This window comes from Staurois parvus, unplaced genomic scaffold, assembly GCF_062004578.1.
Source record: "Staurois parvus isolate SC_StPar_1 unplaced genomic scaffold, SC_StPar_1.0 ptg000235l, whole genome shotgun sequence".
Lineage (NCBI taxonomy): Eukaryota > Metazoa > Chordata > Amphibia > Anura > Ranidae > Staurois > Staurois parvus.
The window spans coordinates 174,505-201,368 of NW_028318031.1; the positions used below are offsets into that span (position 1 = coordinate 174,505).

The following is a 26,864-nucleotide window of genomic DNA, read 5'->3' on the forward strand; positions in this document are numbered from 1 at the left end:
ACACAGCTAGAACATCCACCTGAAAGGGGGCAGAACAGAGGACCGTAAACATTCTATGGTAATCAGCCACAAAGAGCCATTTCCAAGTAACTTGGCCCCCACAAAATCTCTGGCAACACTTAGAAGCCCAGAGCCCTTCAGTGATTTCTTTATACCATTAAAGATGCGGAGAACTCCACTGTGCAAATTTCTTTTGCTACACAGCATCAGCAGAGAGCAGGAGGTCAATGCATTCTCTAGAGATGCTAGTGCAGCCGACAGCATTACTCTGCATTGTCCTTGCCACTTGTCCTGTCACAGGGAGGAGTCCCAAACTTTCCTGGACCTGAAGGTTCTGGAAACCCTTATATCCAGCAGAATCCAACTGAATAAAGTTGGAACAGTGGGATGCCCTGACAAGGAGAAAATCATCTTTTCTGGGGAACAAAGGGGAAACCCAAAGCAACTGGAGTCCCCCAGAGTGGGGGATGGGGGGGGGGGAAGAACACATCATTCAGCAGAATAAGTCGATGGGTCATGGCAGGATTTACTAGAGACCATTTAGATATGTCACTCAGATACCACTTCCCCTCAAGCAGTGTCTAGAGAAGAGAAAAGATGAAGCCTGTTAATTAAGGATCTGATAACCGGGTGTGGGGTTTTTAGATTGTTGAGGCCGACTAGGCTCATCTGTCAATGAAAGATATCCATAACCAGCATAGCCTGTGAGTACATATGCCAAAGGCTTGTGTTAGGGTATTCAAAAGGGTTTTGACTGCCAAGGGCCAGAAAAAAAAAAAAAAAAAAAAACAGACCCTCTTCAGGTGAGGCTGAGAAATCTACAATGGCGATGACATGGAAAAAAACCCCACTTGGAGTGGACAGGGCCCAAGCAGCAGATGAATTTGAAAGGCATGAGGGGCCAGGTCTTTGTCAAGTTAGACAACAGCCAGTACCTTGTAGATCAGAAGTCCCCTCAAAGGAAGTACCAGATACACTTGGACAGGGAGTCCCAGAATTCCTGAGAAGTTGCATTGTTGTACAGCAGCACAAGAACAGAGAAAGTCAAAAAGGGGTTAATTTAAATGGTGTGCAAAATTTGCTGCAGCTCTGCATAGAAACCAATCAGTGCCCAGGTTTTCTTGTCAAAGGTTAATTGAATAAGCGGAGGTTAGAAGCAGATTGGCTACCATGAACAGCTGCACTGTATTGTGCACTCATCAGTTTTAATAAAATCAACCCCAAAGAGTTAGTCTGTTGGCTAAAAAGGAGCATCCTGAGCTCTACCAGGGAGGCAACCTAGCTACAGACCTGTCCAGATTTCCAAACAGCCACAAAACAGGTACGTGGGGGACTCACCTTTCACACCAAAGGGTTTTCAGAGGTGTTAGCTGACCTGCCTCTGGGTTTGATTCTCACAGGACAAGTTGGAATTAGGCTTTGAAGGCTTATGAGTGTCACCATAACAAAGTGTTAAGAAACCTCCTTAGTGGGGACAAACCGCTCTGAACACTAAGGTTTCAAGTACACCATTTCATCAGAATTATAACACTGCATTACAGACCTGACATTTGTAAAACAGAACATTTAAAATGTTAAAATATGTAATATGTAAAAAATATGTAACCAGATGAGGTCCTTTAATCTGAAGACAGCGGCTGAAGCACAAACCATTAACATTCTGCATTTATAGCAAAATACTACAGGATTTGTAGGAAAAAAATTGTACAGTGAGTAAAACAGACAACTTCAGGACAGTTTCTTCTTTCACACACACTTCTTTAAAAAAAAGTCTGTAAGGACAGTCAAGCAGTCACACATCTTCCATGAAATGACTCGGTGTCCAGATGTTAACAGGAAAAGGTATGTCTCCACACTGGAATGTCCACACAGAAGGCTCTGCCATAGCTAGATGATAGGTTGAGGGGAATTTCATTGCCCCCTTCAGCTCTCAGAGTCCTTACAGTTAAGGGAGATGGCTTGAAATTTGAAGGAGACAAGAATAAAACTCTTCAGTCATCAAATTTGATTTTCTTTCCTTGGCCTTGGTTTCCACCTCTGAATCCTCCACCTCCTCTACCTAAAAAATAAAAAAAACATGAAGGGATTAGGAGGGGGAAAAAAAAAAAAAAAAAATCCACAAAAGCCTACAACCGCATTGCTGTTTCAGACCAACTAGAAAGATTTATGCCCATCTTACCTTTAAAACCTCCACGTCCTCCGCCCCTGCCGCCAAAACCTCCACGGCCACCTCCTCTGCCGCCAAAACCTCCACGGCCACCTCCTCTGCCACCAAAACCTCCACGTCCACCTCCTCTGCCACCAAAACCTCCACGGCCACCACGCTGACCTTCACCTTTAGGCTTTGCAAAATCTAGAGTAACTTTACTTCCATCTATCTCCCCATCCTCCATTGCCTCCTTCGCAGCTTTAGCATCTTCAGCAGTGGAGAAATCTACAAAGCCAAATCTGATGTGAAGAAAAAATAAAAAAAAATAAACAGTGGGCAATAATCTGAAATTGAAGTTAGAGCTACAGGTAGAAAGGATTTACCACTATTTCCAAACATTTTATGTTTAATCTGTTTGTATATGCAAACTTTAACAAAAAAGGATAGAACATATCCGAGTGAATAAAATTCAGCATGAGGCATGTATTGACATAAGATAACTGAAATATCTGAAACTAGGAAGTGAATAAATCAGACCTTTATCAATGATTCAGCACAATATCGTGCTTCTCACTATAGCTAGAAATAGTGTAATGGCCTATCAGAAATGAACTTGTGTTTTACACTGAAAAAGGCAGTCATTTCATACATTGCAACACGTTAGTATATACATGTGAGAAATTATCCAGCAAGTCTACCTAACCCCTTTTATAACCATCCAATTTTTTGCACGTTAAAAACGGGCATTTCTCGAAATTACCTAGACCCCCCCCCCCCTCCACCTTGTTATGGAAAGAGGGATGTGGGATGGGCAATAGTTCAGCAATGAAACTGGGCACAGCTGGACTACACAGTTTGGGCCTTGAGAGCAACAAAGGCACTGTTAGCCCACAATAAAATGTCAGGCAAGTGTATTTCAGCCCGAGTCAACACTTGTTCGGTACCTTCTGTCAAAAGCATGCCTTTGGGCCTCAAAGTTAAACATTAGTGAAAAATTATCTAGATTACCAAACAGTACTTTCATAAAACCACTGCAGATGCTTAAATGTTTCACTCCTTTAAATATGTTGCACAGAAGCCATTCACTCCTCATTTGAGGGGCAACTTTAGGCTAGCAGTGCACTTTCTATCCTTCCCTTGCGAATCCAATCACTGCCACAGGAAGCTGGCAGGGCAGAGCTCAAAGAGAAGGTACGCAAAACCCATAAAAAGATCTTGTATGCAGGCATTGGATTTTTGCCAGCAGCTACAGCCTAAGATTTACTACTCACCCCTTTGAAGCTCCAGTGTCTCGATCTGTTACTATCCTTGCATTTATAGAGCCGTCAAAAGCCTCTTTTAAGGTTTCTTCAGTTGTGTCTTCAGAAAGTCCTTTGACAAAAAGTGTCTTTGACTGATTAGATCCTAAGACAAAAGCAAAAAAAGTAATTTACACAACTGCAGGGCAATTAAAAGCAAACTTATATGCCATTTTTAGTCAGAACATCTCTGCACCCCATTGATCCAAGTTATACGTTTTTAAAGAGTATGCAAAAGACGAATCATGAATGTCTTGTATGTTTTTTTTTTTAATGGACTTGGAAAAAAAAAAAAAAGAACGTTTGAAGGAAACTACCAAAATATTTTTGACATTGCTCATTGGGGGACACAGAAATGCAATAATTTCTAGATATTTGTAATATACAAAAGCAGTCCAACCGAGTGGGAAACAGTCAATGACAGATCCAAGATAGAACCAGGAGCTGTCTAACCCAAAGTGCCAACACCTGAATTAGATGAAAGCTCCTTACAAGACAGGGGAACCTCATAGGGGGGAAAAAAAAAAAAAAAAGGGAGCGAACGCATCCTTTAAAAAGGCGGGGGGGGGGGGGGGGGTTCTCCACTTTCTAACCAAGGGCCAGTTGACGGTCCTTCAGACCTTAGGAGAGCTGGACTGTGCCCAGTAGGAGCAAACAATGCCCCATCTTTGGTACTACAGGGAGAAATAGTACCTTAACATTGGTGCCAGTGGGAGGAATTATGCCCAATTATTGGTGGCAGGAATTATACCTCAAGGGCTGGATGATGGCAAACAAAGCTGTCTCTATGGGGGTTAAAGCTGGATCAGTACTTGACTATCTAGAGAACGTTTTGTTTCATCAAAGGTATTCAGATACAGTCCTCATCATTTCCAGCCTAAACTTATTGGCAACTCTAAAGCAACACCATTCCCACCTTGTGATCCTCCTGACTGGCAGTACTCCAGTCTTATCGTTCTTCCTTCAATCTCTGTATTATTACAGGACTCCATTGCATCCTTTGCATCATCTACAGAAGGGAATTCAACAAAGGCAAACCTGCAAGTGTAAACATGGTTTCAAATTAGCATATTGAAGAAACCTTTCCTTTTTTACATTTCACAATGTCACATTTAAACAGTGTACCCATTCAAATAGTCATGAGAACACATGCATTATTTTTCTACAATATTGCTAGATACAAAAACATTTTACAATAACAGTCTATATACATACCCTTTTGGCCGGCCTTGATTATTCTGTGGTATCCTAATAGAAGTTGCCTTTTCAAAAACTTCTTGCAAACTGTCTTCATTTGCATTATATGACAGGTTATTCACAACAATTATCTTCGACTCACCTAAAAGAAAATTGTAGGTCACATTCATAGTTACAGAAACGCAAGTAGGCAGTTTATGCAGCAGCACCAATCAACATTTTGTCTGTATATTGACTATGAAAAGCTGGATCAGAACTTGACTATCTTGTAAAATGTTATTTCACCATAATTATTCTGAGTTAGCAGTCATCATTTCCAGCCTTAAACTATTAGGTCTAAAACCCATATGTGAACAAGTGTAAAATAATGCAATTGTTCAAGCAACTTCAGATTTCACCTGAAGCTTGGAATTACAGGATTGTAATAAAATTAGTTTTACTTTTAATAGACAGTAGCTAAATTTTACACATCACAAACCTCCTGGTGGTCCTCTTTTGCCTCCAGAATTTTGACTCTTTTCTCCGGTGTAATCTATGAAGATAGAACGGCCTTCAACTTCTGTACCTTGTTTTTCTTCAATAGCTTTATCTGCCTCAGCTTCAGTGTTGAATTCCACATAGGCAATCCTAAGGGTATACAATTACGCATTTAAGCACATGCTATGCATCTGGTTATTACTGTTTTATTTGCATACACAAGACTGTAAACATATGCCCAAGTCTAGATGGGACAAAAAATGGGCACTAGGAATGTTAAACAATTAAATGTAGTCGTTATCTGTTTGGGGTTTTTTTTTGTGGCTCACCAACAAACATGCATCTGTATCTGGCCACAGATCTTGCAAGGGGATTCCTTTATAAACCGAATCCTGCACTAAACAGTACATTAACCTTGAGGTTGAGACCTACCTGAAAACATGGGAGAAGTCAAACAGGCAGTGTCACCACCCGATTTAAACCTCTAATTGCCACATTACCGTGTTGCAATCATGCGTATTGCGCAGCAATCATGGGTTTAAAATCAGGTGGTACAGAAGGCAACATATTGCCTCCTCACCACCCGGATCACTTTTCAGAGGAACAGTACATCCTGCACTTGTAATTGAGCCCTTGATTGCTTTTAATCTCTACCCCCTTTAACTGAGGCAGCAGCAAAAAGATGTACACATGCAGCAGCAGGAATTAATCCCTGTTGCTTTTGGCGAGTACTACTGCCTGCTAATAGTGACACAGCCAAGTAATTGGGGCCACTAAGTGCTCAGCAACTGCATGCTTCTGCTGGGTCTACGGCTAGGTTCACACCTATGCAGTTTGCGTTTCTGCAGTGCTTTTTGCGGTGTGTTTTTGTACAAGTGTTTTTTTTCTAGTTGCTAGGCAGGAAAAAAAAAAAAAAAAAAACCCCTTACGAAAAAATGCACTACATGCTTTACAGCATTGTCTCCATTGAAGACTATAGAACCAAAAACTCAACTTGCCAAGTGATGTGCGATGTGCACTGCATTAAATTCAGGGGAGCAGAGGGGAGACATGCAGGGTCTTTTAGACCTTGGATGCCTCAGAGAACCTGTCACAACTCTTTTTCATCTCATAGGGGACAGTGTCCCCTATGTGGCAATTTTCTTTTTTTTAACTGAAATGAAAGTTGCACACAAGCATACAACACCCCACCTCCCAAAAAATTGAGCCACCCCACATATATGCACGTGCAAACATAAAAAGCACAGGCTGGGGCGCTTATGCATGAAAACGCCGATTGCTATACATGTTACATAATCGTCGCACAAGTCAGAATGAGAGCAATAATCCTAGACCAAGACCTCTGCAACACTATACAGACGACCTAGAAGGGGCTTTAAATGCGTCACCTATAGAAAATTTAGGATACTGAAGTTTGTCACCATTTCACGAGTGCATGCAAATTTAAGGTTTGACAAGTTGGATATCTATTTGCTCGATGCAACCCAGTCTTCTATTTTACAAAAAAAATAGGGTAATTTATTGCTCTTTTGTGCCCTAAAATTAACTTATTTTTTATTGAAAATTTGCAATATGCGACAAAAAAAAAAATGGAATTGCCACGATTATATTCTCTAAGGTCTCTGATTTCAGTAAATATATCATGTTTCGGGGTTGTGTGTAAACTTCAGGGCCTAAATTTTTTTTTTTAATCTTGCGCAAAAAAAAAATGCAAAAATGGCTCTGGCAGTGAAAGGGATAAAGGATAAGCCCAACTCCCCTTTCATGATGAGCACCCAATCAGTGCTCATTACACGGCAAGGTCTCTCTGCTAGTCCCCTAGTGCAGTGCTGGAGACAGGCAAGGAGGAGGAGGAGAGGATAAACAGTGCAATGTTAAAAATATTAAAATGTTTAAGTCATCATAAAACACCTTTTGTTTTTAAAACATTCCTAATAGCCACCTCTGATTTAAATATGCTTTTGGTTAATATTTTTTTTAATATCTAGTAGATTGTCATGAGGGACAAGTAGATTGGGACACAGATTTATTCCCTTGGACAAGTAGTTTTTTCAAAAAAATGTCCACACTCCTGGAATATGTCCCATAGGAAATCATGTTAAATGGACTGCTGTGCATTTCTGCACAAAGCAAAAAAATTTAGTGTGAACCTAGACTAAAGGGTTAAACACAGGGTGAGGAAGCAACAAAGCTGCCTGCTTTAACCCAGTTTGCTGTACTGCTCAAGGCTGAAGAAAAAAACAAAAAAACAAAAAAAAAAAAAAAAAAAAAACTTTTGGCCAAAATGTATTGTGCTACATGTCTGATCAGCATTGTCTGATGCAGTGATCAGCAACTTGGGGATTGCAATAGTGTGGCAATCTTGAAACTGGGGGGAACTGACCAACTGCCACTGATATTAATACAGTGATATTATACATGGTCACTGTACCAATGACACTGGATGGGAGGGGGGGTTACCATCTAGCGCGATCAAGGGGTTGTGTGTCCAGCTATGTGTAATGTGTGCTGCTTTTAATAGATCTCCAAGTTTCTCATCCCGGATGCGAAACAGATCGATCCCTCTGTTGATAGTAAACACAGTTCTGGGCTGTGATTGTACACTGGTGATCAGCAGGTCCCAGCTGGGATTTGCTCACAGGCTCCCGCTGTGTAAAATCACAGAGGGTGCTGGCCAGGGGATGCCATGCACATGCCCAAAACTCAGAAGTAGGCAGCGATGTACGGTTATGTTGCTTTGCCTACAGTGGCTGCCTGTCTGCAGTACATTATGGGCGGGCACCAAGTGGTTAACTGAGGCCAAGTAGGATTGTAGACAAGTTGTCTACAAAGAAAGGTCGATGAAATACCCTTTGGCATGGTTAAAATTGTAAAACCGAACCATTTAGGCAGACCTGTGATACCAGCCTCTTCATTACAGCTACATTATTCTCACCTGCTTATATATAAATCCATCTTATGCACAGACCAGTTTCTTCTATGACCTTTACTGTACACAATAGAATTTCAGAAAGACAGATAGGGTATGACCAGAACCCCGATTGTTCTCCAATATATTTAAAAAAAAGCTGGGGTAGGTCTCTAGCTGCATTGGCATTACCAACAGTCCCAAAAAGTCCTTGCTAGCCTGTAGTCCAAATAATGGAATATTGCAGTAGAAAATGTAAGCGCTTCATAAGCACTAGTAACATTACACTGTATAATCAAAAGTAAGCCTGGAGACTGCCTCTAAAGCAGGGGTAGGCAATCTGAAGCTCTCCAGCTGTTGCAGGACTACATGTTCCATCATGCCTCTGCAAGTCATAGCTGTAACTGTCAGTTTTGTAATGTTGCAATGCCTCAAGGGAGATTTAGTTCCACATAGAAGCCTCAGCAGTGGTGACAGTGCCCCACTGGAGGGCTTTGTTTTAAGATAATCTTTACATAATGTGATAGTATGCAGTGCATACTAGCATATTATGACATTAAGTTGCAGGGGACACTTTTCCTGCAGTTTACGAACACTTAAATGTGCAAATTCTTTTGCAGGCAGTCAAAAACAGCATGGATCTACTTACCCTTTACTAGCACCATCTTTTGAAGTTGGAAGACGGATCTCTTTGGCATTTTCAAAAATCTCTTGCAAATCCTCTGAAGTTGTGCTATAGGGGATGTTCTTAACAAACAGAGTTCGTGCATCTCTCTCTAAGATTAGAAGCGAGTCTTATGAAGTTACACACATTTAAGTATTAAAAATATTTTCATTAAATTGAAATTTTGTTCAGATAACCCATCTGGAAAAATAAGCAGCTCCAGGACCACCACCTTGGAGTTCTGCTACATTCAGTTTAGACCAGCCCCACTTTGAAAATTCAACGATTTTCACTGCAGACTAGAATGCAGGTATAGCTCTAGAAAACTACTGAAATGCAACGTTTATTTAAACTCACAGAACAAACCTTTTGTGAAGGGCTAACTGAACACATCAGGCCTACATTTCTACGACTTTGGAACATGCACCACGAAGAAGCTACTATTATCTTCCTCTAGTACTGCAAACTTTACTTATGAGGAAACTGAAGCTATTGTTGAAACAAGGATGCAAATATAGGCTTGACTGAACCCCAACCTTCCTTATCTGCTCACTTTATTAAAACTGGTGAGTAAGTATTAAAAACAGTGTGTCAGCATAACAACCAGGCTGCCAACATCTTTTTGGTCCCCCCAATAACAGCATCACTATAAAGGGAACAAAGAGTGAGCAGTAATTGACTAAGCCATGGATTGTGAAACTCTGTAAATTAAAGTCAATTAGAATCCAAAAGATACACAGGATCTATTCTTGCTTGCCATTAGGCTAGATGTGTACATTTAATATGTAATCATATTGTGAAACATTTAAAAACTAGCCAATGGATCAATTTAAAACAAAAAGTACTATATGGGACGACAAGATACCTTTTTTGTTCTCTGCATTTTTTGTTTTCTCTGCAGGAGTGTTGGCCTTCTCTATTTTCATCTCAAAACCGAGAACCTTCTTTCCACTTAATTTCAGGGCTTTTTCCACTTCCTCCGCAGTAGCAAACTCCACATAGCCAAACCTCCTGCAGTAGAGATGGAAAAGTGAAGGAGCTGCAGCACAGGGTGCATATTCAGCACGTTATCTTAAGAAATACTTACTTGGAGGCTCCAATCCGAACATCCTGCACTGGCAAGTTCTTCTTAGAAAAAAACTCCCTCAGAGCATTTTTAATTTCATCAAAATCTTTTGCAGAATTCAGATTTGCAACAAATACTGACAAACCTAGCAAAAAGGAGTCAAAAACAATATTTTAACCAGAAATATCAAATACACATTAGCAAATATGGCATGAATTTGAAATGATGGCCAAGATTGAATAGAATTAGCATGTAAAGCAGGAATTTCAGCTTCATTATCTGTCCCAGAGACCCAAGGGAACGCTATTATGCTACTATACCAGCAAGGGGCAAACTACAGCCCGGCGGACCTTTTAATCTGGCCCACGGAGCGTGATAAAAAAAAAAAAAAAAACAGCCAGGGCAGGCAAACATTGGCTGTCAGGATGTGTGTAGGTGGGGCAGCGTGACGAACGTGAGGGGAGCTAGGCTCCTCTCACAGTCCGCCCTGAAGACCGGAACGGCGCGGCAACACGGCGAGAGGACCGCGCGGAGCAAAGGTAAGTAAATCGACACGGGGGACTTGGCTTACTACTTGGGGGGGGGGGGGGGGGGGGGGGAATAGTAATATGGGGGATGAAATACTATAGGGGGGATCAATTACTATAGGGGGATCAATTACTATGCTTACTATGGGGGAATATTACTATACTTACTATGGATGGCATGGTAGTGGCTGGGCCGGCCAGCAGCTAGTGGGGGGCATAAAAGTTTTGTAAAATAACTCTTTATGCTTTTCTACCTTAAATTAATCTAAACATTTAATGTTACAAATTTTAATTTAATTTATATTAATTCATACATAGACATCATTCATCTACTCTTGGTCCGGCCCCCGGGTCCAATATATGAACCCATTGCGGCCCTCAAGTCAAAAAGTTTGCCCGCCCCTGTACTATACGAACACAACTTAAAGCAGAGATATACACACACCGATTTAACAGTTTCACATAAATGACATTCAGAGCATTTCATGATAAACTGTCACAGTTACCTGCATCTTTCAACCAAACTGTCAAGCCATTCAAAGGCTGGTGTTATAACCAATCACACGCGCAGCACCATGGCAACTGCAGAACAGAGGCTAAAGCTGGCCATACATTACACAACTTTCCTGTTCAATTTCCTTTACATTTACCTTCAAGACATGCAACAGCCTTCCTGACTGCATACAAACTGAGTCTAGGTTTGACCGCATATGTTTTGGAAAATCTAAAGGAAAATTTAGACTTGCAGACTTATTACTGACAAAAGAAAAACTCCAATGGAAATTTTCTTGACACTTGTACCCCAGAAGGGCCATTATATTGCCAGGTGAGAATTCTCAACTGGAATGCACACAGCCAATATGGATTTCCTGACATTTTCGTTAATCTCTGGATATGCATAGTACACGACAAGGTCTATAGGTGCCAGAAAACCAAGAGTCCAGCATACATCCCCCTGCCCTGCCTAGAGTAACGCTTCCTAAATGCATCACTTCCAAAGCCAATTTTTTTAAATTGTGTTCACATTTGTACATAAAAATTGCACATGAAACCCTAAAGATGTTTTAAGAAAATTAAAATGTATGAACGTTTTTGTTTTCAGCAAAAAACTAATGAAAACAAACGCTCAATTTCCAGGTAAAGTATGTATATATATATATATATATATATATATAAAATATAAAAAAGCTTTTACTGTACAGCTGCCACTGTTGTACAGTAAGAGCAGGAGCAAAAATGGGTTAAACAGTTTTATATAAACTTGCTTAGAAATTACCCTTGCACAAGAAAAAAAAAAAAAAAAAAAAAGTTATTCTGCTAAAATAAAAACTTTGTGCTTTACAAAACAAAATACCTTCATTTCCACCTTCTGTTTTCTGCTTCTTTGCTTCAGGAGCACCTTTACTCTCAGGCATCTCTTTTTTGCGTTTTGCAGAGTCTTTTGGGCCCTCTGAAGAGAACAGAAGTTAGTAGTTTTCTCTGCTATCTGTTATACAAGATGCAACATACTAAATAGAACATACCATCATCATCATCTTCCTCTTCATCGTCATCTTCATCATCATCCTCCTCCTCCTCGTCATCCTCTTCCTCTTCAGATTCCTCTTTTTTGGCAGGACCAGCTTTTTTTCCTTTAGTAACAGTTGGTGTCACTTCCATTGCTTCTTCATCAGAGTCTGACATTTCAAAAACAGTTTATTGCGTATTGTAACCAAAAATCCTCACACTTTTGTAAAATGAGGTCAATAGAAAATCTTATTTAACCCCCTCCCATCCAGCCGTTGTATAGAAACGGCCGGACGGTGGCAACGCAGTGTCGGGTGTCAGTTTATAAATGGCCTCCCGCCCCCTGGGAGCGTGGAACACTGATCATTGTACTCTGTGCGCGGTCCCAATCATGTGATCACTGATTGGCCAATCAGTGATCACATGCAGAGTAGTAAGCAAGATGTCACTTCTGACATTGCTTACTACGTGTGAAATCTGAATGATCACAGAGGTCACATGGTACAAGGCTATTCACAACAGCCTTGTACCATGTGACAAGATGTGACCAATCACAGTCCACACAGTAGTTCTCAATGGCTGCAAGAATGCAGCCAGGAGAAATTGCTTTTACAGCCTTTATGGGTGTAAAAGCGATCAGTGTAAAAAAAAAAAAAAATCATCAACCACCCCCCAAAAGTAGAGTGCTAGGGTGACAGTATGTAAAAAACATAATATACAAAAAAACACAAAAATGTAAAAAGTTTAAAAAATTATAATTTTTGGTTATAAACTAAATTTGGGTTATTTTTTTTACTAAAAAGAAAGGAATACATTTTGGCCAAGATTTATGATTAAATATTATTTGCAAAATTTTTATAAGAAAAAACACTTCAAAATTTTTGGACTATTTCATTTACATAGCAAAAAAAAAAAAAATCCCAATGGTGAATAAAAACCACCAAAATAAAGCTTTGTCAGTCTCAAAAAAATGCTAAACAATTCATATGGGTACAGTGTTGCATGACCGCGCAATTGTCATTCAAAGTGTGATAGCACTGAAAGCTGAAGATTGGCCTGGACCAGGAAGGGGGTAAAAGTGTCCAGACTTGAAGTGGTTAAATATGGCAATGCAGTTAAGTAGAGCAAAAAGGCTTTTTTCCCCTTTTTAAATATGTTGGATAGAAGAGGAGAGGGTTCCATTTATTGACCATCTGTGTCAGAGAATTCCCTTCACTTCCTTCAATGTTGCCTCAACATGAAGAGGAGATATCTTTCCAATGTGAAGGATATCCTCTCAGACAGTTGTCACAGGAAAAGGTGCCCCCATTAGAATAAGGTCTCCTGCATTCATGTTTTGGTGGCAACAAAATGTTGAATCTCTACAAAACGGGGACGCAGACCGCAAAAAGAAAAAGAAAGAGAAAGACAGGTTTTTTTCAATTACCCAAGTAAAAAAAAAAAAAATAAATAATGTTACAGTAAAAACAGATCTCCACTGCATTTTAAAAACAAAGTTATCACATTTATGGCACATCAGCAAACATCAGTCATCAAAAATCAGTATTAAGTCCCAAAATTGTTCATCATTTGTGCCAACAATTCACAAGACAGCAGGCAGCTTACCCTCCTCTTCAGACTCCTCCTTTCCAGCTTTCTTCCCTTGAGGCATTTTGGCAGGAGCTTTCTTGGCAACAGGTTTCTCTTCTTCAGATTCATCTAAAGAATAGAATTCCATTAACACACCAAATTCAGTTACACCATCTAGCAACATTAAACAAAGCAGATACACTTGTTCTCAGGCAAAAAAAGCACATCAGTTAAAGAGATAATCAACATGAAGACAATCTGTATTAAGTCCCAATATATTCATCATGTGTGCCCAGCTTTGAAAAGTTATACCAGAAGTACATACTGTGAAACAGATACTTAAAAATGCAAGCAAGTAAAAAACAAAAAGTGAGATTTCCCATCACTTTGCTGAAACCAGGACAAAAGGCAAGGGGAAATCTAAGTTTAAGGTAGCCGTAAAATCCAGATTCTAATCCTTCCCTACTCTATCCAAAAACAACAAAGTTTTAAATGAGTACTAAAATGCCACTTATCACTAAACCAGGTGAAGTCTTCCAAATGGTTCTGGTGATGGCAATGAAGGCATTTATTTTGTTCCCTGTTGAATCTACAATTTAGGAAGAAAATAAACCCACACTTCAATTTTTACTCCTATTGAGCAACATTGAGAAAAATGAACTTACAGACAGCTCATCTGATATTTTGGCTGCCATTGCTAAAGGCTTCTAAAATGGTTAGATGTCTGGCCAACAGATCAAAATATTCCCACTAAAAACACTATAGTCCACACTTTGCATACCATCATCCTCCTCATCATCATCCTCCTCCTCTTCCTCCTCCGATTCTTCCTTCTTAGCTACAGGTTTTTTGGCAGGTTTATTGGCAACTTGCGCCATTTCCTCTTCAGACTCCTCTTCATCTATAAATCAAAAAACATTCCTGATATGTGCCTGCTGTACCATGTACTTGTATGAAGTATCCTGTTCTCTTTGTATTGTGTCCTTTGTGTGAAATCTCTAGTGCTCCTGTCAGTCCCTCTGCTTTCCAATTAAAAACAGACCACATTGTTGTCCGTTCTCCAACTGTTCTGGGAACTCAGCCTGCTTTCCCCCAATGATCACACTTGTCCTGACATCTTCCCCCTGCACAGGCTTTGACTGGGAAGTTCAGTTTACTGCTGTTTCTCCTCCCCTAGCACTTGTGCAGGTGAGTACAGAGTAATATGATCACCATGATATGATTAAGGAAGGGGGGTAGAATATCTATACACAAATGTTTTGCCTCTTATTTCTATTTTAAAACGGAATGGGTTGTTTTACAAGGGGAGGGTTTACAATCTCTTTAAAAAATTCTAGCAATATATCCAGCGTCCACAAGAATCCCTATCATTGTACATATGCAGGTCTTAGCCACTGATGTTCCAATATTAAAAGGTATTGCATATACTAAAACAGCAGTGGAGGGAATTTTAAGACTAGTTTACCTTCGTTAAGGACTGCAAGAATCCTACAAAGCCTCAATATAATCCAAGCCAAGATAAACCTACCACTGTCTTCCTCATCTTCACTCTCTTGCTGCTTAGCACGTTTTCCATTCTTTGCCACTGCTGGAGCAGATTTCTTTCCTGGTGTGGCTACAGGCTTAGCTGGAGTAGCGGCTTTCTTCCCTGGAGTTGCCTTAGCTGGAGTGGCTGCTTTTTTGGCTGGTGTATTTTTCACTGGCACCTATAAAGAGGAGAAATAGATCAGGGTCACAATGTATGCTTACTTTATGCAGAAAAAAAAAAGTTTATGATCTTGCAGTTAACTGGGGTAATTTTCTTGAGCAACAATCCCAAACTGGGTTTCTATTTTCAATAACTTATATGCTTAAAGATGCTTTACCATTTAACTTTACTAGGGGAAACAATCACCCTGCTCTCCCACCCAAGCAACCTCACACACATTGAGTAAAGAGAAGGCCCAGGTCTGCTAGATTACAAAGTACAGTGAACAGTGTGGTCAAACTGATGCCAGGTGGACTGAAGTCTTTTAGACAGACTGCATAACCACCCGCCACCCCAACATTTCCTGTCATAATATACACTATATTGCCAAAAGTATTGGGACACCTGCCTTTAAACACAACTTTAATGGCATCCCAGTCTTTGTCCATAGGGTTCAATATTGAGTTTCCCCACCCTTTGCAGCTATAACCGCTTTAAAGCGGAGCTCCACCCAAAAGGGGACGTTCCACTTTAAGGACTGCTCCCCATTAAGGATTGGCACCTTTGGGGGGCGCGGGTGCGGGTACCCAAATTTGACAGGCAACTGCTCCCACTTACGGTCTGATCACCTAGGTGATCGGAAGCAGAAGGCGTCCTCCCTCCGTATTCTTTTGGGACACGTGAGAGGTCCATGAAGACTACAGGACCATTGATTAAGAGCAGCGCTACTCGCGCATGCGCAGTAGGTACCCGGCTGTGAAGCCGCAAGCTGTCACAGCCGGGTGCCCACACTGAAGATGCCGGCCTCCTGGAATACAGGACGGCCAGTGAAACGAGCTGTGGGGGACACACCACAGGACTGAAATACAGGTAAGTGGCTGTTTTTTGTTTTTTTTTTAAAAGCCAGCAGCTAGTTTTTGTAGCTGCGGACTTACTTTTTGACAGGGTGAGTGGAACTCCATTTTAACTCTTCTGCGAAGGCTGTCCACAAGGTTGAGGTCAGGAGTCTGTGCAGGCCAGTCAAGTTCATCCACCTCAATATGCGCTCATCCATGTCTTAACAGACCTTGCTTTGTGCACTGGTGTGCAGTTGTGTTGGAACAGGAAGGGGCCATCCCCACACTATTCACACAAAGTTGGGAGCATAAAATTGTCCAAAATGTCTTGGTATGCTGACTCTTTAAAAAGAGTTCCCTTCACTGGAACTAAGTGGCCTGGCCCATTCCCTGAAAAACAACACCACACCTAATCCCACCAAACTTTACACATGGCACAAGGCAGTAAATAAAGTACCGTTTTCCTGACAACCGCCAGACACATCCATTGGATTGCCAGACACAAGTGCAAGTTGTCACTCCAGAGAACACATCTCCACTGCTCTAGAGTTCAGTAGTGGCGTTACAATACTGCATCCAATGCTTCGCATTGCACTTGGTGACGTAAGGCTTGGATGCAGCTGCTCGGCCATGGAAACCCATTACATGAAGCTCTCTGCACTGTTGTGGCAATTTGAAGACCACACAAAGGTTGGTCTTTAGCTATTGACTCTGTAGACAGTGGGCGACTTCTGTACACTGCACTTCAGCATGCGCTGACCCCGCTGTCATTTTATGTGGCCTACCACTTTGTGGCAGAGTTGCTGCTGTTCCCAGTTGCTTCCACTTCGTTATATTACCACTTAACAGTTGACCGTGGAATATTTAGTAGCAAAGAAATTTCACGGATGGACTTATTGCACAGGTGGCAACCTATCACGGTGCTACACTTGAATTCACCGAGGTCCTGAGAGCGACCCATTCTTTCACAAAATGTCTGTAAAAGAGGTCTGCATACCTAGGTGCTTGATTTTATACACCTGTGGCCATCGAGGTGATTGGAACACCTAAATCCATTGATTTGGAGGGGTGTCCCAATACTTTTGGCAATATAGTGTATTAGGAATCAATATTCCTATAGAATATAGTCATCTAAATTCAGAGTTGTGTGATATTTGTTCGGCTGGGGTGGAAAGAGTGTCTGCAACAGGTCCAGTAGATTGTATTGGGGGCAGAGGAAGGATGGCAAATATATTCAACTAAACATAAGCCAGCTATAGAGGTGCAAACCCTGGCCAGTTCAGCAGGGACCAGACGAGATTTGAACCATCTATGGGCAGGCTGCTTGTACCCAATTCGATTGTTGTACGACTTGGGTACAATCAGCCTGTTGGATTTTTCATGTGATTATTGCTTATGATTTTATCCGCTAACAATAATCAATGTGTTCTCCCAGAAAAATGTAATCATCTATGGCCAAGTTAAGTAGAGTCACCAAACAATCTATAGACCCCTATTAAGGGACGAACACACACACAAAAAAAAAAAAAAAAAGTCTAGTATGGTGTGCTCTGTAAACTACCAGTGTGTAGACACATTGTTTTACAGAAGTAGCAAATCAAGTTCCCACATGCTCGAATGTATTTAAAGTGGAATTCCTGCCTCAACCTAACTATTCTTAAAAATTGGCCCATCTTCTATATAAAACTTTTATAAGAAAGATGTATATACTTGTGCATTTTTCAGTCTGATACGGTACAGTCATTCGACCCTGGTCCTGTGTCAGCCAGCACTGCTGTGGGGACGAGGGAGAGCCAATAATGGATAGGTTATTGAAGCCTAGGGGGTGACCACTGCAGGCAAAAATCAGCCGTTGGAGCACGCTCTCCTCTTCCCCTTTAGCCACAACTGGCTGATACAGATAACGTGACTGGACCGGGATGAAAATAGGCAAGTACAGGGCTTCACAAATTTGCTTTGAATCTAGAAGCCAGCTAAAGGTTAGGCATGGCAAAACAGCACCATGTTATAGGCACAATTGAAAATAATGGCACCTGAACCTGCATTTTGCGATCAGAGATTCTGCAGCAATCCCAAAATGGTGTGTATGGAGCTCCCTGGTTCACATATATGCGATTCTGGTTTAGTTTTGAAACTCGTAGATTTGCATGACAGGCCAGATTTTCTGTGTTCCTATTGAAGTGGTTCACACATACGCAATCCACATGCATCGTGTTTTGAGTTCCATTATGAGAAGGGTCCTGTGCAAGTTTGTAGGATTGCTATTGACGCAGCTGCAGGCATCACCCCAGTATTTTTTTTTTGTTTTAAAGAGCAGACAATCAGCTTTCACAGCAGCAGGAGGGAACTTCACTTTAGGACCTAAATACAGTGCTGCGATAACAGATGGTTGAGCTGAGGAGTTTTCATGGTGCCACCATATTAGTACACTGCCCTGGTGCAGCAAAATTTATACCACAGGTCACTTTTGGTGGGTGGTACTGCCACCAAAGGCAACCTATTTAAGTGAATGAGGGGGCCACACCACAACTGTGTGCATTACACTGCAGGATTTCAAGGATTAACAGGCAGTAACGAAATACATGGCCCCTGAGCCTCCTGTCAAATGCCTTTGAAAAAGCAATCCCAAGTTAGGGCAGGGAAATCTGCGTACATGAAGAGCTACAGCTGTCGAAGAGTCATCTGCATCCATACTTCAAGGTATGCTGAATACCTGGTCTGGGGAGGGGGGTTGTGTGCTCTCCCATGCTGTTAGCAGAAAGGAAGTTGGTAGGAACGCAATGCCGCTTAATGCATGCAGCTGTTACTATAGCACATTACAGGTGATGGTATTGAAAATCATTTGGGCCAGCTTATAAAAGTGAAATGAAACTGGAATCTTAATAAATTATAGGTTGATCAAACTGACAAGAGTGCAAGCATGAAGTAGCCTATACCAAATATTTATTGCAGAAGGTTACCTCTTCTTCACTGCTTTCCTCTTCCATTTCTTCATCTTCCTCACTGTCTTCTACTTCTTTTGGAGGAGGTGCCTTCTTAGGCTTACCTTGTGCTTTTGCTCCCTGCAATAAATAAAAACTTGTCACTCTAAATGCGCCTCAATTTTCTGCATTCAAAGAAAGGATATGTTCAATGAAAGAGTTCAATGTTAACTTTTGTATTCGCATCATTGTTTCCTAGGAAGCAGGCAGCCAGCATCCTAGCAACCAACAATGCTATACTGAACTTGGGACAGCCCGTGAAGCCTGACAGGGATGCTGAGAGACTAGTTCACCATCAGTACTGCCGTCCTTATGGTTGACCGTGGACATTAGTGGGCAAATTCTAGACACTATTGGGCTGCTTTTAACAGCTTTGGAATCCACCCACTACCAATCAAAAGGAAGGTGGATCTGGCGAGGAACTAGTCTCTCAGAATTCCCCATCTGGTTCTGCCATCACCTCAGTGCCAGCTGTCTCTTGAAATACATTTTTGTGCCCATTGCCAACAATTGTGGTTGGAAGATGTGAAAGAAACCAAAACCCTCTCAGAGCAAGAGACATGAAGCTCCACACAAAAAAAAAAGAGAAGGTACATGCCATCACATGGTGACATTGAAAGTGCATAGTATAGGGATATTACACGCCATCACATGGTGACAAAAAAGTATTTGCTACAACAGAGGTTCAACAAAATACAAAGTATATACATCAAAAACTTTCAGTTAGCCTTCATTTGCATTACAATGCAAGGCTTGTTTTAATATCTGAAGTGTTAAAAATGACTAGAGCTTTGGAAAAAAAAAACGCCAAAAGTTCCCAAACTCACATCCAAGAGCAGCAGTGTACATGAGGCTTTACACCACTGCAGTTTGGTCACAGCATGGGTGTATGGAGTATTGTGGTTGAGACTTTCCATTAGCTGCCATGCATTCTAAAAAGCGTACCAAAGATGCAGCATGCAGACATTTTGGTGCGCTTTCAGAAAATGTGCCAATAGAAAAACTATGGGGCAGCGACTAAAATGGTGCCGAAACTTTGTATACACCCTGGCTGTGGTCAAACCAAGTGTAAAAAAAAAAAAATTTCTCTTCTACAGTCCTCATGCACACTGGGCGTTTTAAAAACGCTGATAGCCTGAGCTGTATAATTAACGTAAAAACGCACATTTTTCAACATTTTTGCATTAGTGGGTTTGTAAAAAAATGAAATGTTAGCTAAAACGCTGGATTGCTGCATTTACCAGCATAGGAGCGTTTACACAGCTAAAAAACTCCTCTAGAAACGCACTAGTTTGGGGGTTTTTTCCAGCCAAAAACCACTGATTAAATCCTGTGTGTGCATGGACAAACAGGAGAACATGCGGGAGTTTATGGGCTGTAGAAAACATCCAGCGTGCATGAGGCCATTACACTGGGGTAGACATCACTTCGCACTGAAAGTTTGCAGCTGCAAATAACATAGCCGCTGACTTGAGACACTTACCTGTCCAGGTATCCAGCGCTGTCCTCACTGGCCTTCAAGACTCTGGAGTTGCCATGCAGTGTGGGAGGTAAGCTGTGAGGCCTAGCGGCTCCACACTGAGCATGTGCTACCTGCACTAGGTGAATGGCCCCCACATGTGATTTGTCCCAGAAGGTTGTGGACAAGGAGGCAGAAGGGACTTCGGGGGGAAACCGCTGAGGCAATTTAGGAGTATAACACATCAAAACCTCGAACCCCCCAAAAAAATATAAAAAATTGTTCCAAAAGTAGAAGGGGGAGGAGGACGGCAGTTTTTCCGTGACGCTCTGATTACTCTAGCCAAGTGTGTTAGAAGTGCAGCAGCCTTGTCTGAAAAGGCGACTCATTGTTACACGTTGTACCCATCCCTGCCAAAAGCCCCTTCGGTGATAAGGGCCCTCAGAATGGGAGCAGCGCTCTACCCTCACACTCAGCAGGGGAGGCCACGTGGAGCAAACAGGCAGCCCCAAGACCACGTGCAGCCGCCACGCGGGATCACCGAGCTTGCGTGGGGAGCGGAAGTGAGGCGCGAGGTTGTCTCACATTCGGCTCGCGGGAAAACAAAATGGCGCCGGTAGAGGGCCGCACACCTACCACACGAGGGCTTACTATAAGAGTTCTATCCCCCACATCGAGCGCGGTCATATCCACCTTACTAGCCACACCGCCCGGCCACCCACCACGAAAATAAAACAAGCCCCAAATCCATCACCGAATAATTAACAAGGAAGGCGCGTGACGTCATCCACCGAGCACCGCGCCTGCGTACAGCCCCGGGCTTGCCGTACTCTGCAGCAGCGAGTCAGGCCGCTCCGCCATCCCTCACGGTTCTCCGACACATCCCTTATTCACCAATCTATTATTACCAACCTTATTCACCAACCGCCGCCCGCTCGGTTACTATGCATATACTCATTCAATATTAAAATGAAAATTTAGAGAACAAACGCATCTCCTTTACGTAAAAATATTACCTTCGCTAACTTAACCATGTCGATAGCCGATGTGCGTGTCCACTGGATGGAATGTCACGTGGGTGCGCTCCGCTTCTGGAGGACGTAACGGGCCTGTGACAAGAAACCGACTGGTAGGCGATCTCTAGAGAAGGCGCTAATAAAGATTCCCTATCACGTGTCGGCGGCTAGCCAATGCGAGAGTGCCGAGGGGGCTGGCGTCATCCCGGGCTCAGGTTACTATTCTGAGCATGTCCGAAGGAGCAGCCAATGGCGTGCTGAGCAGCAGCAGTGGAACGCAAAGAGCGCACCAATTAGAGCACGAGGGCAACACTGCCCTATCAGGAAGCGAGATGCGGCTGGGGTTGTAGCCATTTTGGGCGAATGTACCATGTGGTCAATAGAGAGGGCAAGATGGCTGCGTTGTGTGAGAGGCACACGTGGGTCCTAAGCGCGTACCCCCCGGGTTTAGTGTGTGCGCTCTCTCAGTACAAATAAAGTTTGCTTGTTGCTTTATTTCCCAGAAAATCGTTTTGCAGCTGTACAATGGTAATGAGGACATGTGAAAGTGGAGTATATTAGGAGCGGAAAACGGAGCAGTGTTTCTTCTATGTTCTGTGAAGGGGGCCGTGTGACCGGAGCTGGCGGCACGTGTATGGAATGATACTTCGTATTCTTGGAATAAACTGTAAACGGCTCAGAAAGAAGTAACATTCCTCAGGAGAGACCGGAACTGACTAACCGTCTATTACTGCTACAGTCCGTGCTCGGATATCCACTCATCGTCTGTAATACAGTATAGTGGGCCCTTTATAGGCTGGGAGGCATTGGCACATGGAAGCACTGTTACTGATTTTATTATTGCAAACCAATTAAAGAGAACATAGGTTCTGCTCGTACCTGCATTGTTTACAGGGTGTAGAGTTAGAGTGTGAGCCTCACTAGAAGCCCTGGTTCACACTGGTGCTGCATGCGATTTACAAATCCCATCTAATGTATTTCAATGGCACTACTTCAGATCGGTATGATTTCAAAAATAGTTCCTGTGCTACTTTTCTTTTTTTCTGATTTGATTGCGAACTTGCATTGACTTTTGCTAAATGAAGTTGCAAGCCACAGTGAAATTGGAGGCAAAAATCTCACTGATCTTTAACTTTGAAATCACACTACTTCAAGTGAAGTGGCACAATTTCAAAGTTGCAATCAGTGCGAAACAGGGCTTAGTGGCCGTCCACACCAGTGCGATTTGCAAATTGAAATTGCATCTAGTGAACGTTAGTGTCCTGCCGCGCGGTTTCTAAAGTCGTTCTTGCATTACTTTTTCTGCAGTTTTGTTGCAATTTAACATACGTAGAATATAAAGGAAATTGCAAGAAATCATTGAAAATCTTCACAAGTAGCAATAAAGTCTTCAGAAATCACACCTGAAATTGTACACAAATCATGTGATTTTTAATTTGCAGCGGTGTGACCAGTGACTTACACCCCGGTCACATCAAAGCCAATTTTGAAATTGTTCAACTTACAGTGAAGTCGCAGGATTTCAAAATCGGGTAACATGCTGATTTCATTGCGATTTGCAAGACATCTGACACAGATGTCTATGGAAATCGCAACAAAAGTAGTACATGTACTTTAGAAATTGGTGAGGCTCTGACCAAGTCGGAACCGCACCGCTATGACCACTTTAATAGCGGACAATAGGGTGCGACTTGGCATACGATGTGCAAGTCACCTGGCATGCAAATTGCATGCCAAGTTGCACACGATGTGACCAGGGGCTTAATAAAGTTGCAAGCCACAGTGAAGTTAGAGGTACAAATCTCATTGATCTGCAACTTTGAAATCGCACTACTTCAAGTGAAGTAGCACGATTTTAAAGTTGCATTCAGTGTGAGCAGAGCTTAGTGCCTCGTCATAGTGGTGCAAATTGAAATTGCACCTAGTGAATGTTAGTGTCTTAACATGTGCAATTTGCTGCAGTGCGATTTCTAAAATAGTTCTTGTGTTACTTTTTCTGCAGTTTTGTTGCTTTTTTACATACATAGAATATAATGGAAATTGCACTGCAAATTGCAAGAAAGTGTTAAATCTTCACAAGTAGCAATAAAGTATTCAGAAATTACACAAATTGCAGCAATGTGATTAATATCTTAATGCTGATGGATCCTCCTATGAGCGCTACCTCTCACTATGTAAAAAGATTTCCCCTTGAACATGATTAATATTAAAGGAAATTAGATGGGATGATCCACTCAATAATTTTTTCCGTTAAAAGTTAGGTATGTGTATGCTGGAATACAATACAACCTCAAAAACCCACTGTCCCTTTTAGAGCCGGTTCACATATATGCGATTTATATATGCATATATATTTTGAACCACATCCAATTTGCATGACATGTGAAAGACCATTGCTTTCTGTTGTGCCTGTGCTGATTCAGCGAGAATTAAGAGTCCTGCCAGTTTTCTCAGCAGTGCGGTCCAGCTCAGGTACAAATTCAGGCCCATTGTCTTCTATGGGAACCACTTCTGAATTGCACGTCTCTCTTCGAATCCTGTCCTGAGCCAGCCCTAAACTGCTGAACAACTGCTTTGTAATTTGCTGTGAAAACGGATCTTCAAAACCTCACCGCACATGTGTGAATCCAAAGGTTTTGTTTGTAATTTAATAAACGTAATATCTGCTCTATGCAATAATTTTGCACAGAGTAGCCCCGAAACTCCTCTTCTGGGGTCCCCCACCGGTACTCCAGGCTCCTTTTCTTGGTGCACTACTATAGGAAGCCGCTACTTCCTGTGGCACACCCTAAGGCTTGATCCTGAGCCAGGCTGTGTGCATCTACTAACACACACAGCGTGGCTCAGCCCCACCCCTCACACTGCTCACAGGATTTGATTGACAGCAGGAGCCAATGGCTCCCGCTGCTGCCTCAGAGAGGAGAGAGCTGCTGCACTTGGGCCCAGTGCTGGATTGTGATCTGGCTCAGGTAAGTATAAGGCCTCATGCACACTGGATGTTTCTACAGCTGCTCCTAGGGGCGCCCTGCATTTTTTTTTTCTTCTGCTTCTAAACTCCCTTGCATGTTAGCCTATGTGTCCATGCACACTCAGGCTTTTAGCAGCAATTAGTGCCAGGAAAAAAAAGTCCACTGCTAGTTCTTCCAGGAGCAGCAGAGATTGGGTGCTGAGAAAGGCATCTAAACCTACCTAAACACTAGGTGCGTTTAGCAGTTAAGCATTTATACATCTCAAGAATAAATTCAAATTCTGTCCAATGAAATAAATACCCAAATGCTTAATGGTTTTGGAAAAAGGCAGCTTAAGTGAGTTTTTAACACTAATTTTCTCCTGTCAGGAGAAACAGTGGTTTACAATAAACCAGTGTGCATGAGGCCTTAAAAGGGTGAGGGGGGATACAAACACTGGTACATTTTTTTTATGTTAATGCAGGTAATGCATTTAAAGTGCTCTAGTGCTGTAACATATATGCATAAATAGTACAAATAAATCATTATAAAAAAAATTCTAATTCATAGAAGTGAAAACGAAAAAACATGCTATGAACTATATATATATGTCCTCCATATTATTATTATACAGGACTTCTATAGCGCTGACAGTTTGCTCAGCGCTTTACATTATAAAGGGAGACAGTACAGTAACAATACAGTTCAATACAAGAGGGATTAGAGGGCCCTGCTCCTTGGAGTTTACAATCTAGGAGGGAGGGGATAGTAGTACAAAGGGTAAATAACTGTGGGGGATGGAGTGGTTGGAATAGTAAAGGATTCCAGTATTAGCTGGGGGTGGGGTAGGCTTCCCTGAAGAGATGGGTTTTCAGAGTGCGCCTAAAAGTGAGCAGAGTAGGTGATAGTCTGATAGATTTGGGTAGGGAGTTCCAGAGGATGGGAGAAGCCCTGGAGAAATCCTGGGGAGGAGGAGACAAGGGAGCTAGAGAGTAGGAGGTCTTGCGAGGAGCGGAGAGTACGGTTTGGGTGGTATTTAGAGACAAGATCGGTGATGTAATTTGGGGCAGTGTTATGAACGGCTTTATACATCAGTGTTCGTGTTTTGAATTTTATCCGTTGGGCAATTGGAAGCCAGTGGAGGGATTGGCAGAGAGGGGTGGCAGATACAGAGCGGTTAGTAAGGTGAATGAGTCTGGCAGCAGCATTCATGATAAACTGAAGTGGGGATAGCCTGTGATGAGGTAGGCCAATGAGGAGGGAGTTACAGTAGTCGAAGCGTGATATAACAAGGGGGTGAATGAGCTGCTTAGTAGTTTCCGGGGTTAGGAACGGTCGTATCTTTGAGATGTTGCGGAGGTGAAGTTTACACGAGTTTGTCAGCGATTGGACCTGGGGCTGAAAGGACAGATTGGAGTCTAGGATTACACCTACTACCCTGGCGTGAGGGGTGGGACTGATGATAGTGTTGTTGATCTTGATGGAGAAGTTAGGGGAGGGGGTACGGGCTGGAGGGAATAGTATGAGCTCAGTTTTGGAAAGATTGAGTTTGAGGAAGTGGAGTGACATCCAGTCTGATATGTCACTTAGTAGGCTAGTGATACGATTGGAGACTGAGGGGGTGAGGTGAGGGGTAGAGAGATTTGTGTGTCGTCAGCATAGAGATGGTAGTTGAAGCCATGGGAGTTTATCAATTGGCCAAGGGATGAGGTGTAGATGGAGAAGAGAAGGGGTCCAAGAACAGAACCTTGGGGGACCCCAACAGAGAGAGGGAGTGAAGAGGAGGTGGCAGCATTATAGGTAACACTGAAGGAGCGCTGCTATAGATAGGAGGAGAACCATGAGAGAGCGGAGTCTCTGAGGCCAAGAGAGTGCAGTTTTTTGAGGAGGAGGGGGTGGTCAACCATGTCAAAAGCCGCAGAGAGGTCAAGAAGTAGGAGTACTGCGTAGTGGCCATTGGTTTTGGCGGTTAGTAGGTCATTGGTGAGTTTGAGTAGGGCAGTTTCAGTGGAGTGTAGGGGGTGGAAGCCGGACTGTAAAGGGTTGAGAAGGTTGTCGGTGAGGTGGGAGCTCAGGTGATTATAGACTAAGCTTTCTAGGAGTTTAGAAGTAAATGGCAGTAGGGAGATGGGTCTTAAGTTGTTCAGGTCATTGAGGTCCAGGAAGGGTTTTTTAAGCATGGGAGTGATGTGCGCGTGCTTTACAGGGGAGGGGAAGGTATCGGTGGAGAGGGAAAGATTGAAGATGTGAGGGGAGCATAGGATGGATGGTGACCGCAGGAGTTGAGGAGACAGGGTCCAGGGGGCAGGTGGTGAGGCGGGCTTCTGAGAAAACCTTAGTGACCTCTTCGGTAGTAGCGAGGTCAAGAGAGCGAAGTGTTGAGGGGGTTTTTGTGTGAGGAATGCTAAGTATAGTGGATATCTGAGCAGTGGCGATGCCCCTACGAATTGCGTCAATCTTGTTTTTGAAGCGGTTAGCAATCTTGTGGGCGGTGAGTGAGGTACTGGGTGGAGCTGGAGGCGGATAAAGTAGAGAGTTAAAAGCAGAGAAGAGCCAATGAGGACTGGAGGAGAAGG

The 26,864-nt window shown here is 42.5% G+C and overlaps 1 protein-coding gene, 3 non-coding genes and 1 pseudogene across 4 annotated transcripts; all 5 read right to left on the minus strand.

Annotated features, from left to right (window-relative positions):
• Positions 1-1,602: 1,602 nt before the first annotated feature.
• NUCLEOLIN (nucleolin multifunctional protein) lies at positions 1,603-21,499 on the minus strand. The gene is made up of 16 exons (XM_089680077.1): positions 21,341-21,499; positions 18,845-18,946; positions 14,890-15,067; positions 14,143-14,262; positions 13,398-13,490; positions 11,810-11,962; positions 11,641-11,736; positions 9,781-9,904; positions 9,559-9,704; positions 8,679-8,805; positions 5,123-5,271; positions 4,663-4,786; positions 4,364-4,485; positions 3,421-3,553; positions 2,180-2,448; positions 1,603-2,059 (listed from the first exon to the last, which is right to left on the minus strand). Exons 1-16 carry the CDS (start codon positions 21,356-21,358, stop codon positions 1,992-1,994), a joined length of 2,022 nt encoding a protein of 673 aa, XP_089536203.1. The 5' UTR covers positions 21,359-21,499; the 3' UTR covers positions 1,603-1,991.
• LOC149460060 (small nucleolar RNA SNORD20) lies at positions 4,248-4,322 on the minus strand. The gene has a single exon (XR_016313157.1). It is a non-coding gene; the product is annotated as a small nucleolar RNA SNORD20 (small nucleolar RNA).
• On the minus strand, positions 4,890-4,963 carry LOC149460061 (small nucleolar RNA SNORD20). Its single transcript, XR_016313155.1, has one exon. It is a non-coding gene; the product is annotated as a small nucleolar RNA SNORD20 (small nucleolar RNA).
• LOC149460062 (small nucleolar RNA SNORD82) lies at positions 13,303-13,368 on the minus strand. Its single transcript, XR_016313156.1, has one exon. It is a non-coding gene; the product is annotated as a small nucleolar RNA SNORD82 (small nucleolar RNA).
• Positions 13,583-13,654, minus strand: LOC149460063 (small nucleolar RNA SNORD82; annotated as a pseudogene).
• Positions 21,500-26,864: the final 5,365 nt, after the last annotated feature.